The sequence below is a fragment of the Cuculus canorus genome, chromosome 1 (assembly GCF_017976375.1).
Source record: "Cuculus canorus isolate bCucCan1 chromosome 1, bCucCan1.pri, whole genome shotgun sequence".
Lineage (NCBI taxonomy): Eukaryota > Metazoa > Chordata > Aves > Cuculiformes > Cuculidae > Cuculus > Cuculus canorus.
In genome coordinates, this window is record NC_071401.1 from 197,329,839 (window position 1) to 197,343,083 (window position 13,245).

Sequence of the window (13,245 nt, forward strand, 5' to 3'; positions counted from 1 at the left end):
GCAAAGGAGAGCTGTTTTTAGCAAAAGAGTGAGGCTGGCAAGACAGAGTTGCCAGCAATGGACAGTTGCATCTGGTAGAACAAATAGATTGAGTAGTGGTCTAATCCTCATATCATCTAAGTGATACCTGGAGTTAAACAGAAGTTTCACAGCCTGATGTTGCTTTAGCAAAGAGTGGACCCCAAAGCATGTACTGAGCTCCCTGCCTCAAAGGCAAACAGTTAAGTCCTTGCTTCTGATGATACAAGTGGCCTTGCCAAGGACCACTCAACACATACTAATTCACCTAGTCCTGCCTTACCAAGAGCCAACAAAAAGTCTTCAGAAACTTTCAGAATGTGGCACCTTAAAACCATTTCTTTAGAGGAAAAAAAATGACACCTTACCTGACAGACGTGTTGATGGGCCTGCACCTCTCTTCCTCCACCAAGAAGGATACCTTGTTGGAGAGAGTTGCGTGTGTCTTACTCAGTCAGATGTTCCTCTCAGAAAAATATCCACTAACTTCAGTTTTTATAGTTACTTGTTATATGTTCATATGTATGTGTATTCATATGTGTGTGTACTAATCATTAACTGGCTATAATTGTTTAAGCGCTAATGCAGCAAGTGAATTTATAAATGGCAATCCAAATTTGTTTTAATCTGTCACTTGAATTAAAACACTTCCTTCGGCATTGTGAAATTGTCTCTGTGACAGGCATTGTTGCAAGTGGCTGCCTGCCTCACTGATCAGGCAGCAAGCAGCAAGCGTTAACCCTACGTGTACAAGCCTCTAAGAAGGCTCTCACTGGTAAACTGTTTCTGATTTGTGGCAAAACATGTATAAGCACACACACACAATATTTTAGTCATAATCTGTAAACCAAGTCTGGAACTAGAGATTAGGTCCAGTTGCACCTTGGCTTCTCTCTGAGGGGATGCTTAGGAAGCAAGGGAGTCTACAGTCCTCAGCCACCTGTCAGAATCTCACCTGTTTAACATGACACTGACTCAGGATCTGAAACACTCTCATGATGAGGTCCAAAGGTTTCAGGAGAATTTAGGACCTATCCATCAGCCCTAGAAGGAGTTTTCACAGTGATTTCAATGCAACTACGATCAGTTCCTTAGACACAGAAGAACTACTTGCATTACATCTTCTGTGTCCATATGGAGAAGTCATTGCTGCTTCCCAAGTGTTCTGAACTGAATTGAAACAGCTTTAGGAAAGCTAAGGTTATTAAGCTACACAATTGCAGCTTTTCACACCATATATCCTATGTTACGAAAACTGAGACAACATGAGAAAAAAAAAAATCCGTTCATTTTAGGGCTCATTTTGGTATTAACCTTTTTACGATCTGCCTTTTTTTCTCACAGCTGTTTTCTTTCCTATTTATTGTGCTTGTTTTTTATTGGAACATAGCTTTTGAAGGCAGAGTAGATGATACACAACTGAACTCTACTAAATGTCCTTCTCTGTTTACATGAGCGCTGTTTAATAACAAAGAACAGAAAGGAAGTACTGAGCATCAATGTGGGTTTTCACCATTTATCATCTGCAGATTATAAGATTCTTGCAACTACAGAAGATAAAATCATAACAGAATGTATTATGAAGGCAATATCCCTTTATAGATCTTTGTTGTGCAAATTGCTGTACAAGCAGTTAATTCTCATGGGTCCCAGGAGGTAGAGAGGTCACCTGTCTACCTTAACATACCCTTAACACTTCAAATGTAAAATTATAGTAAGATATGGTTTTGACATATGGACTATTTCTAGATTTTCGTAACTTTGGAAGCGTTCCTGTCTGGTTGAAGTTACTGGCAAGTGTCCCATTGATTTCAGGAGTTCCTGATAAAATTAACCAATTTTATTAACCAATTAGGAAATCCCTTTTTTGGACTACAAACAAAAAGAAAGTGATGTTTATAATAGGAATTCAGAATCAGACTTCAAATACTTTGCACATGAGTTTATTTAAAGAATGATGTATTCTTGTTATAGCTGGACTTGTTATCAAATAGATGCATAGATCATCAAAATTTCAGTGTAACCAGAAATACTTAGAACTTTGACATTTCAGCTGGACATGAAAAAGAAGCAATGAACATACTGACCCTTATGTAAACCTACCAAACCAAAATGCTGTGATGCTATAGGGGTTTGATACTACTCGGCTGGACAGAAGTACCAATCTGGTGTGGCTGGTAAGGGTGTTGATTGTTTCCTTTTCTGCCAGCTATTGCTCTTGGCTGCTTTTGATATTAAGTACAGCAGCACCTAGGTTCGTGCAAATTATTGTTCTCCTTTATGTTATGTTATGTTATCTACCACCAGTAGTATTAAATAACACGGTGAAGACAGCCCTTTCCTGAAGTGTGAAATATTTCAAAAGAAGTACTTAAAAATCCATGCCTTTCATATTGTAATTGTAAGGAACTACAAACTTCTTGACAAATACTCACATTTAGGTTAAGCACACCGTTTCCCCTGCAAATATGCTGTCTCCCTAATATGCTTCAGCCATTCTTGGTGTAGAATTCCAGCAGGAAGCTCCTGGGGACACTCATCAGGATCACAGCATGGATTTGGCTGTATCTTTCATTTTATGTGTAATTTTGCTATTGGACATGTGAAGATCTTTAAATTACCAGTCCTCCTTACTCTGTATACTAAAATCCCTCACTGAAATTAGAATTGGGAGCCACCCATTTTTCTACGTCTTTGTCTAGCAATGAGGACCCAAAACTTCTTCTTTGAGAAAGAAATATAATGCTAATTAAGCTGTTGGGTTTTTTATAAAATACTTTATTAAGAATAATAAGAGTAAACAAGATTACAAAAATACCAACTTTATTAACTAATGAAGATGCTGTTAATTACATAAGATTCCTAATACAAGTTATAACCACAGTGTTCCCTTTTCCCTAGGCATTCAGCCAGTTGTATTTAATGGGAGCATTATTTTTCCTATTTAAATATGAAAAAATACTCTTATCATACACTGAATTCCACAAGTTGCTCCCTGAAATAAGATCCCATGCAAGGAAACACCATATGTAAATGCCCAAGAGTACGTTTTAAAAGGAACACTGTGAAATTTTAGGGTGAAAAGCCATGTTAGTTCCTGCCAGCAGCTCCAACATTTATAAAACAATAATATACCAGTGTACATGAGGGAGGAAAAAAATAGCAGATAAGAAAACAAGGCTGAAGAAGCAATCCAATAAATTTTATAACAGGTTCCATGGGGGTCAGCTGGTTTACAATCAGCCTTCCAAAAAGATGGCTATAAAGGCGCACCTCCTGTTGCAGCTGCTGTGGCGTTAAAAATCTGTGTGCTTTTCAGTGTACAAGGATGCAGTTCAGAGCATGGCCATAGGGAAAAGCACTGAGCAACTTTCAGTCCCTGCTCTTTTGACAACACATTCACTGATTTCCAGGGACATTTTGCCTGAGTAGATTTTGACCCTCAGAGATATATTTGGACCTTTGTCTGAAAAGCTCTAATTCAAGTGAGTAGCTCTGTCAAGTACATTGGCATTACCTGCAGCAAAGGTTTGCAGAATGCCTCAGCGAATTTTAATTTTAAAGTAGAGAAGAAAATTTCAGCAGTAGTAGCAAAAATCTAAACCAGTACATTCCCAATGAACACTATCATTTCTCTGAGGGTCACAAGGTTTATGACAGAAAAAAGAGAGAGAGAAAACCCCTTTTTTTAAGGGAAAAATGTTTTCATTAATGAAAGGAAGAATCATTAGCCAGTTCCAATGCCCAAAGAAAATCAGTAATTAAGTCAAGCTAACTTCAGTAACACAAAATCAGCTCTAGTGTTCTACTTCTCAAGTTATATATCCGGTTGTTACACTTTCAGAAACCAAGGGTTAGTTACAGCAAGAATGAAGATGAAATTCAATTGACTTTAACAATGTCCTTATTTAAAAATTTAAGTTCTGTACCCTATAATTCTAATATGAACAAAATCACATCTACAAATTGAAGTCCAGATACCACCGAAGTTAGTAAGAGGCTTTCTAGAATTTAGATGGGCACTAGATCAGTTTCCTTTGTTATCACATAGAGAAAAATGTTAGAACAGTGAAAAAATATATACACAGTGCCCTTTCTTAAGAGAATCCTGTAGTTATAACAGATGCCTGGTACGGTACCATTGGTACCAACAAGAAATATTCACAGGAATAAATGAAGTACAAATTCATTACTACATATCATCATTCTTCTCTTGCTCTTCAGAGTCTCATATGCCCTCCATACTGTGATACAGAGAGCAAGAGCACCTGATAAGCAAGTGCATACATGCATGTTAAGTTCTGGAGCATCAACTCTTCATAATTTATTTTACTGAGGTGTTGCCCAGAACAAACAGGTAAAAATCCTTACATGTTGTCTAACAAAAAACAGTATTTTTATCATCTCTATATATATGTGTGTATATATATATATAAAAATCACAGTCTTCTGCACAGCAGAAGCTTATAACTAAAATATTTTAGGATTCGTTTTTTTTTAGATAGACATAACAAAATGCCTGCAAATATAATACAATGAGCACATAACAATTCTTAGAATACAAAGAGTGAACATGGAGTTATATATTTTATCCACATTCTATTTGTGACTGAAAACAAAACTCACTCGGAGTTTTTTAAAAGTCTCTCTTAAAAAGTTAATCCTTTCAAGAAGATATAGTCAGTATACACTTAGTAAGAATACACTCTTTACATACATGGCAATAATTAACTGTAAATACAACAGGCTAACTCCTGCCCTCTTTTGACCTGGTAAGTGAGAGAGCCACATAGGAGCATAAAGCCTTCAGAGGCAGCCAGAATATATGATGACAAACGATCTGTGTAGCATCCACAACCTCAGATATGCTGTACAGAGAAGTCGTGTCTTGTCCCAAGAGACTATTTACATCAGGAGGAATTTCAGAAGCTCTGCTTGCTGAAAGACTTCTTCCTATGTGCCAGAAGAATCTGCTGGATACTTGACACAAATCTCAGCAAGCCAAGCCATTTAAGCATGGGCTGAAATTCATCCCAGTTCACCAGGAGATGTGAGCATATTTGAGTCCCACTGAAGTCAAAGTGCACTGCTGAAGAAAACAAGTTTGGTAAATCAACATGAGAGCTGCCTCCCAAGACAGCTCCTCTGGAGTTGTTACCTTTTGCCAGGGCAGAATTTAATCCTGTGTGTTCTGAATGAAATGTCCTTTCATATGTCTCCACCATGATGCCACCTAGGTGGCTATGCAGTTAGATATGACACACATACCATATGGTTTGTTGCTGGAAACATTTACAATTACATAATCACAAGTAAAGTAACAGTGCAGTTACTTACACAGTTACATGTACAGTAGTAAAACTAGCAATTGGATATATGCTTACCAATTTACCAGAAATTACAAGGTACTTGCTGCCACCACTAACAACATATTTGTGTAATACTTACATACAAATAAACACCTAAAGGAGAACAAGCGCTTTTTGTAGGTGTTGATTATTTGTTCCTTTTCCCCATCAACATAAAAGAAAATCATGGTTCTACATACAGGCAGGAAATATAAGGTACTAAACTACTGGTGATGTTTTCCAAGATCTCAATCTCTGGAATAATTTTATTACCCTGAAAGGAATTATATGAAGGATATAATTTTGTCCAAATCTACATAAGGTTTTATTAAGGTCTTAAGTCTCTGAATGACTATTAATGTACAATTTACTTTCCCCAGAATTAAGTCTCTCTGCCAGGTGCCATAGTCATTAATCCTTTTTCTGCTGTAAATACAGAGTTACTTTCATAAAAGAGCTAGAATAAACAGAATTTTTAACATTTGTTTCTTTAGAAAGATTTAGACATATTCAATTGAAATTTCTTTTAATGGTCAAAGGCTTCCAGTAGCTAATCAGGATAAATTTTTCAAACTTTATGAAATACTTTCCTCAGCACAGTAAATTCACAGTTATTCTGGGACTAACTTTAAACAAATGATCAAACATTTGCCAGTCAATACACTTCTATGTCTCTTCCCTTATCCAAAAGTGGTTTTGAGACGTCTGTTAGGGGACTACATACACGCTGAAGGAACCGAGTGCAGAACTAGAGTCTGTAAGCACTATGTAAAAGGAAGTGATGTTGACTTCTGTGAGAACTCTGTTTATGACAAGCTTGTCAAAGTCCATTGATAATTAAAAGATTCACTTCAAAAGAGATTTTTTTAATGAAATATTGAAATCTTTGACCTCTTATACAGGGGGAAGAGAAATATGATCATATATGCTCTCCTTGACAGATGCATATATCTCTCAGTAGGTCTTTTGTCATATCTGAAGAGAAATATATGGCTCATAGAAAGAATAAGGTGTGTTAAATAAAACTATAATTTGTTTCTTCTCCTAAGATAAACTGAAAAGCAGCATAAAAGAGGTCATATGATCTATTTCTACAAAAACATTTATCATCTGGTAATAATATCTTTGCAAAACTGTTTACACATTCAAGTATCTTCAGGAGATATGTCACCTTACTTGCATATACTGTAAGTCACTCTAACATTTATAAAACAACACTGATAGACAAAAACACCAAAAAACATCCATAAATATTAAAAGAAGCTCAACAAACTTGACTATCAAGTACTTAAAAAAATGTTGATCTTTACATTACATGTTAATTCCATGCTGTCCAAAATCTTTCTTTGAAGGGAATTTGTTGAATTTTTCAAGGTTTTCTGTAGGTCATCATAATCTTGTGTATCCACCTGGAGTAATATGAAACCCGAACAAAAATCCCAGGACGATTTCGAATGGCACATCCGCGGCCAGGAACAATGACACCAACTACTATCTTCAGCTTGTTTTGTTCACAAACCAAGGGACCACCATAATCTCTCTAGGGAAAAACAAACATAAAGAATGCCACTTCTCAAAATGCATCAAGACAGAGCTCTCACCTGTCTTGTACTGATGGGGTTCTTTTAGGGATGACTTAGCTCAATGAACAGTCAATAGAGTTATTCTTGCCATAGGACAAAACCCAATTTCCAATAGTTTTTTCACAACCAGAACTTATGTAAACCATGCCAAGGTTGGCCTTTGACATTTAGTTGCTCCCCATGCAAATTAAACCCTCTGATCCATCCTTATATTTTATTCTAGTGATTTCAAACTACCAGATCTTACTCTCCTTTTTCAGTTACCTGCAAATATATTAGTTCATTTATATATAAAACGGATGAGCAAAAAGTAAGTTAACTGATAAAAATCTTTTTTATGATAAGAGGCTTTGTATCAAAGATCACTGACAGAGCAAAGTTAATATCCTTCTGTCAGTCAATCATCTTGCAAGGCTCTAGGATGAGAATCTATGAAACTGAGATCAGGGTCTTAATTAGCACTAAAATACAACCAGTTAAGATTAAATTGAAACAGTAAATTAGATACGTTCACAAAGATTTTGGACTTGAATACAGATACTGCAGTTTTCACCCAGGCGAAACACATATTAAATCTAGCAAACTAGCTGCAAAACTAGACAGTAGAAGTTCATAGCACATAGTGAGACTTTATTTCAAAATATGAAAGCTAACAATTAGTATGCATTCTCTTTAGATCAACAGAGAAAAAGCAATGTTTGACCTTTATTTGGTTTGGGATTTTTTTTCTGATTGATTGCAGATTAGTTCAAATATGAACAATGAACTATGTTGATACTATCAGAGCAGCTCAAAAATATTTTCAGGACTGGAGTTTCACCTGTCAATCTGGTTTTGTTTCTCTGTCTGTTCTCTGCTAAGGAAAGTAGCTTCAAAGGAGAACTCAGGGAGCAGGAAGCTGTGTGGTGATTAAGACTGATTGCTAATATTAATTCAGCCCATTTCTTCTTGTAGGGAAAAACAAAGTGCAGGGTCCCCAGTGGAATTCCATGCAGATGTTTCATTTGTAAGCCTTGACATGTCGAAGAGCTCATTTATGATTAAATATTTGATTTTGAAGAAAATATTTGCAATAACAAAATATTCCTGTGGAATAATAATAATAATAAATGGAAGAGGCCTCAGCCTGCTAAGGACCTTGTTTCCTCATGGTTTTGTAGTACCCTTGGGTAGGGAAAATTTCACTACTTGGTTAATGTCAGTATTAGGCAATCATCTATTCTAGTCAAGATATTAAACGGATAATAATGTTTATGACTGCCCTCCTTCTATGCATCATCTCATCAGGCAGATTTCCCACACAAAAAAAGACATCTTCCCCTTATAAATGATTTACAACATTTCTCTGATGTCTTTTCTCCATCATCAAAACTAGTCTGAAGCAAAACAATTGTATCAAATCATACTTCAACTGATGTAGTTCTCCTATCCTCACCGGTATGTTGCTCAGGCTTGATTAGGAAGAGCAAATGCTCCACCCTCCTGACTAATACTGAATCTCAATACATTGTTAGATCTTCTTCTTTCATAACTCTATCAACTCTTCTGAGCAGCAACTTTTATGTATTTTGCATGCAAGTAAGTAGTTACATGTGCTCCACTCTTTGATTTCTACTTAGTCAAATTATACTGCCATGTCTAACACATAGTCTACTTTAGCCTTTACTATACACAAATTTGTCTCAGTCTAGCAAAGTGTTTAGTCATATGAGTATATTTTATACTAAAGTAAATCCTTTACTGGTGTGATAGTATGGTGAAATTAAAGCAAAGCAGCTTCTTCCTGCACTCTGGCAAAAAGTAGATCACTGCAAACATAAACTATTTTCCAATGCAAAAGATTAAAATAATTTTTATGTACAAATTCAATGAAGAGTGAATAATTATAAAAATCTCTAGTAGACTATTTCTGGGAAAGACATACCCAGGCTGATGGCTCCTCAGAATGTATTAGAAAGTGCAATATTTACCTCACAAGGCCCAGCACCGATGGTTTCAGCCACAGCACAGATTTCTGACTCGTTCACAGTGATCTTCCCTTTGAGATAGTGGTTGCATTTCTCATTTCCCAAAATAAACAGGTTTGCTACCCGGAGAAGGCCATCATAGTTAATTACTAGGATTTAAAAGAGAATTAAAACTTTATTCCATATTAGGGAAAAAAGTGGTATATGAAGATGCAGTCTGGATAATCTTACTCAAGTAACTTTCATTATTGTATTTTCTTTCCAGTACTTGTATTTTTGTCCATCCTCATTGTTTTGATGCATTTGTCTTTTGGATTTCTTATATTTTCTACAAATGAGGTTTGCAAGAAATTTGTTTGGTGCATGTCTGTTTAGTTCTCTGAGAATAAGTGGAGAAGTTTTTTGTATCAGAAAAAAGGGCAAGGTGACGGGGTTTACCCTACAGTTACCATTAGAAATCAGAAAAAGTGAGGCTGAGAATGTTGTAGCTCCCATCAATGCGGTTAGGATTTTGCTCCCTGCCTTAAACACAGGTTTACAGGTAACAGTGTCTTGGAAATTACTGTAGCAGAGGAGAGTTTTTCTCATTCTGTGCTGGCTCAGCTCCACTGAATGACTTTGTGCCTGCAAGGGCAGAGCCACAGCTTTGTGCATTCTCCATTCATCAGTGTGAAGGTCAGGAAGCAGGAGCCCTGTGGGGCTCGCTTTTGGTCTATATGTCGAAAGACAAGTCTGCACAACCTGCGAAGATAAATAAAGGGTCTGGACCTGCTCATTCTCTACACAGCCATCAAAAGAAAGTACCAAGCTTGCCCTTCACTGCACTGTTATCTTGCTTTCTTGAATAAAAAAAAGGAGGTGTAACCTTTCTTCCTTCCCTGACTAAGAGGCTGTAAGGATTATGTTAAGTATTACCTAAAATATAGCACAAAGTCCTTGGATGACAGATGCTATGTATCTACTGTATTACATAACTCCACAACGCTGCAAATTCCTTATAAGTTCTCTTAAGCTAAGCTTTCCTGTGATGCTGCACCGTGCTCCAGCCTGACTTCTCTGTCCCCTAGACAGACATTTTCCCCAGAGGATGGCTAATATGCCCATGCTGGGAACTTCAAAGGCAGTTTTTGGGAGAGGGCTGGTACAGATTACTTGCCACCCACAAAGAAATGTGCAGTAATGGTTACAAGCAAGAGAGCCTCAAAATTACAGTCTAGTTTCTACTCTGCTTTCAGGACAGAGTGAATATATTCATGTTGCTCTTTCAGGGTTTGTGGCAAAATGACATTTGAGCACAGTAATTATTGGAGTAATTATTGTCAACTGGCAGCTATTAACTTTATAATCAACACGTAATTAGGCAGATATAGTATTTAGCAGACTAAATAAATGTCTGTTCTCCCACATATTTGTATTTACTTCACACAAAAACTGTGTTTAATAAATATTAGTAAGGTTGCAAAGTCAAGTACTCAAAAGTTAGGAAATGCCAGGCTTAGGGCTGCTTGTGTAGCCTTAGTTCACTGTCTTTCTGTATGTTAATTATGTCTTCTATATTAGTTTTTCCAAAGGCAGCCTGCTTTAGGATTCAGAAAGAGACTTCTCAAGTAGATGAATTGGAATTTTTCAAACAAGGGTTTGAACTCTGACAAACAATTCTGCCAGATTTGTTTAACATGTAGAACAATATTGTTCTCTAGTTCATTCTTTCAAATGTTTGAATCATTTCTTCTGTCACTGAAACCAGTAAAAATGGATAGAGTAGTAGAAAACACTTTATATTAAATTATCTTACATAACACATTCAAATTTTTACAAAATAAAAAAAAAATGAGACTAGGTTTTACAACAAAAAGTGTTGGACAACAGTGGGATCAGGCAATAGCATCAGCCTCACCTATAATGACAAGAGGAAATAAGCTGTCAACGTATTCATTTAGTTTTTAAAAATAGTTTCTTACATCCAGTGTATCCCCATCCATAAACACTGCAACTGGTCTTCTCTGGGATGGTACATCCGGAAATAGGCAATCGGATTATTTCTACAAAATTTGTCAATATGGCAGGTCTGAAAACACAAAACAAATAATAGATATAATGGATTTTACTTAACCTTATACAATGTATCTTAAAAATGACATTAAATCCTTTATAGACCACAACAATTAAAAACTGTGCCAATTCTTCTCCTTTCTTTTCCAGCTTTGAAGAACACGATGGATTCTTCTACCTATTTTTTGTGCTAGAACTGTTAACTGTCAAAAGATTTTTTGAAATGCTGTCACCGTTTTTATGCTATTTAGCTTAGGTTTTAATCTTAAAAGCAAGAAATGATGGCATTTGGTTTGAATATATAGTTCCATTAGTATGGAACTAAAAAAGTTTGAAAGCCCGTATATACACACAAGGATCTCACTTGGAATCTGGTGCTAGTTCTTTAAATTAAAGCCATATACTAGTCAATGGGGTTTGTTTTTGTTTTTTTTTTAAAAAAAAAAACAAAAACAAACCCTCACAACAAATCTAAACTTGATTATCAGAAAAAAGAATACAGGCACAAATCTTCAGAAGTAACTTCTGTTTTCTGAGACAGAAGAACCTGCATTTCTGCATGTGTCAACTAAGATTTCTTACAACAAGAAGTTTACTCTATGGAGACACCATCTGCAGTATCAGAGATAGTAAAGAACTGAATTTGCAAATCTTATCCAGAAAGAATCTCATTAATCAGGTGAAAATCCTAGAATTGTAATAATAGCTACTAACCTGCTAAGTTTCAGTAAGACCAAATCTGACCCCATGGGGCCATATACCAACTGGGAGATATTCCGAACTTGTCTATGCTTCTCCTCCCCCTTTCCTTTAATATTATGGACTCCAAGCCAGGCTTTGTAGTCTTTCAAATCTTTGTACCTAAAATAGGGAAAGTTGGTTAGGATTTTCTTGAGTGTATAATAAGATACCTCAAAAAACTCTGCTTGACATGATCATGTGAGAAGATCTTAACTAATACTCTCCACTAGACATGAGTGTATGTTGCCAACTGCTATTCCAAAATCAACATGCTCAGATGTAAGCGTTTGGCCTGAAGCCAATACATAATATTATTTTTAACTATGACTGAAATCTAATTTTTGTTTCCTAGTAGTATCCAAACATTTAAATCTTTGGTTAGTATGAACCTTTGAACTTTTTGAGATTTACCCAGGTTTTCTGTTTTATTTTGTCTACTTGATCAAAAACATGAGGGAGTTGTTTAACCATTACATTTGGAAAACATATTTATACTTCTATGTAAAATAGCCAGAGCTCTTTTAGGTAAATAATTTTAAAAACAGAAAATACCAAGGTCCCACAGGGCTTTTACATCAGGAAAGCAGTGCTAGAGCCAAACAGGAGGGACAAAATGCTGCATTTAATGTGAGGAACTGTTGTGCTGCTAAGTTCTCTAAAATAGGCATATTTCAATATTGCAAAGCTACAGACTACTGTACCGAGAAGGGAAACACTGCCTTGCTGTTAGAACCCACTCTTCCTTTATCAAAGTACCTCCACAGATATGCTTATTCCTGTGGGGAAAAAAAAAGAGAAAAAGAAGAAGAATACAAAAAAAGTAATAGTGTTAGTTTCTACATAATCAAAAACTGTAAAGAATACTGTTGCTCCCCACTGGTGAAAGGTGTCTGACTGACAGCCTGTGAAACGGCTCTGTCCCTTTGCTCTACAGTTTCAACACTTACAGTAATATGACTTTGCAGTGATTTAATCCAGCATGTATAAAAAGGAGGAAAGAGAAATTCAGTTACTCTGTTCGTTTAATGGTTTCAAAGCTGAATTTATAGACTTCTTTTGTTAAAAGAAAAAGCAAGCTAATTCTTTGTAATAGGAACTGGCCTGAAACATTCAAACAAGTCCCCAACTGCCACTATATGTAAACAACATTTGGTCATTATTCATGTAGGTATTATTCAAAGCATTGACCCTAAGGTGGATAGTTCTTATTTGATTACCAGCCCTATGAGATTTCTGTCCCCACATACTTCAGTTGGAAACAATCTGCAATGTATGACATCCTACATGTGATTATGGAAAACCTGCAGCATAATATATCAAGTAAAATTAAAGCAATTAAGCATGACAGTTCTTTCAAAAATAAAGACAACTGTGGAATGCAGATTAATTAGTTTCCTTCTTTGTGCCTCTAAAATCACATTTATTTTCTGCAGCTCTTTGGGAAGTGAATCAGAATTGTCAACAATTTGGGAAAAGCTTAAACTCTCACAATTTGTAAATTCAAATCTCACAAATGTTCAAAGCTTTGCAAAGAAC

At 36.0% G+C, this 13,245-nt stretch overlaps 1 protein-coding gene across 6 annotated transcripts in view; it reads right to left on the reverse strand.

Moving 5' to 3' along the window:
* Nucleotides 1-2,842: 2,842 nt before the first annotated feature.
* Nucleotides 2,843-13,245, reverse strand: part of HGF (hepatocyte growth factor) — a 57,192-nt gene continuing 46,789 nt past the window's right edge. For 4 of the 6 annotated variants that reach the window (XM_054056150.1, XM_009568579.2, XM_054056152.1 and 1 more), the window contains 5 exons: nucleotides 12,411-12,485; nucleotides 11,683-11,829; nucleotides 10,878-10,984; nucleotides 8,920-9,065; nucleotides 2,843-6,906 (listed from right to left, as the gene is read on the reverse strand). In XM_054056150.1, coding sequence (XP_053912125.1) covers nucleotides 6,736-6,906; nucleotides 8,920-9,065; nucleotides 10,878-10,984; nucleotides 11,683-11,829; nucleotides 12,411-12,485 — 646 coding nt within the window. In that variant the 3' untranslated portion in view covers nucleotides 2,843-6,735. The other 2 variants (XM_054056151.1, XM_054056155.1) reach the window with 2 other exon arrangements.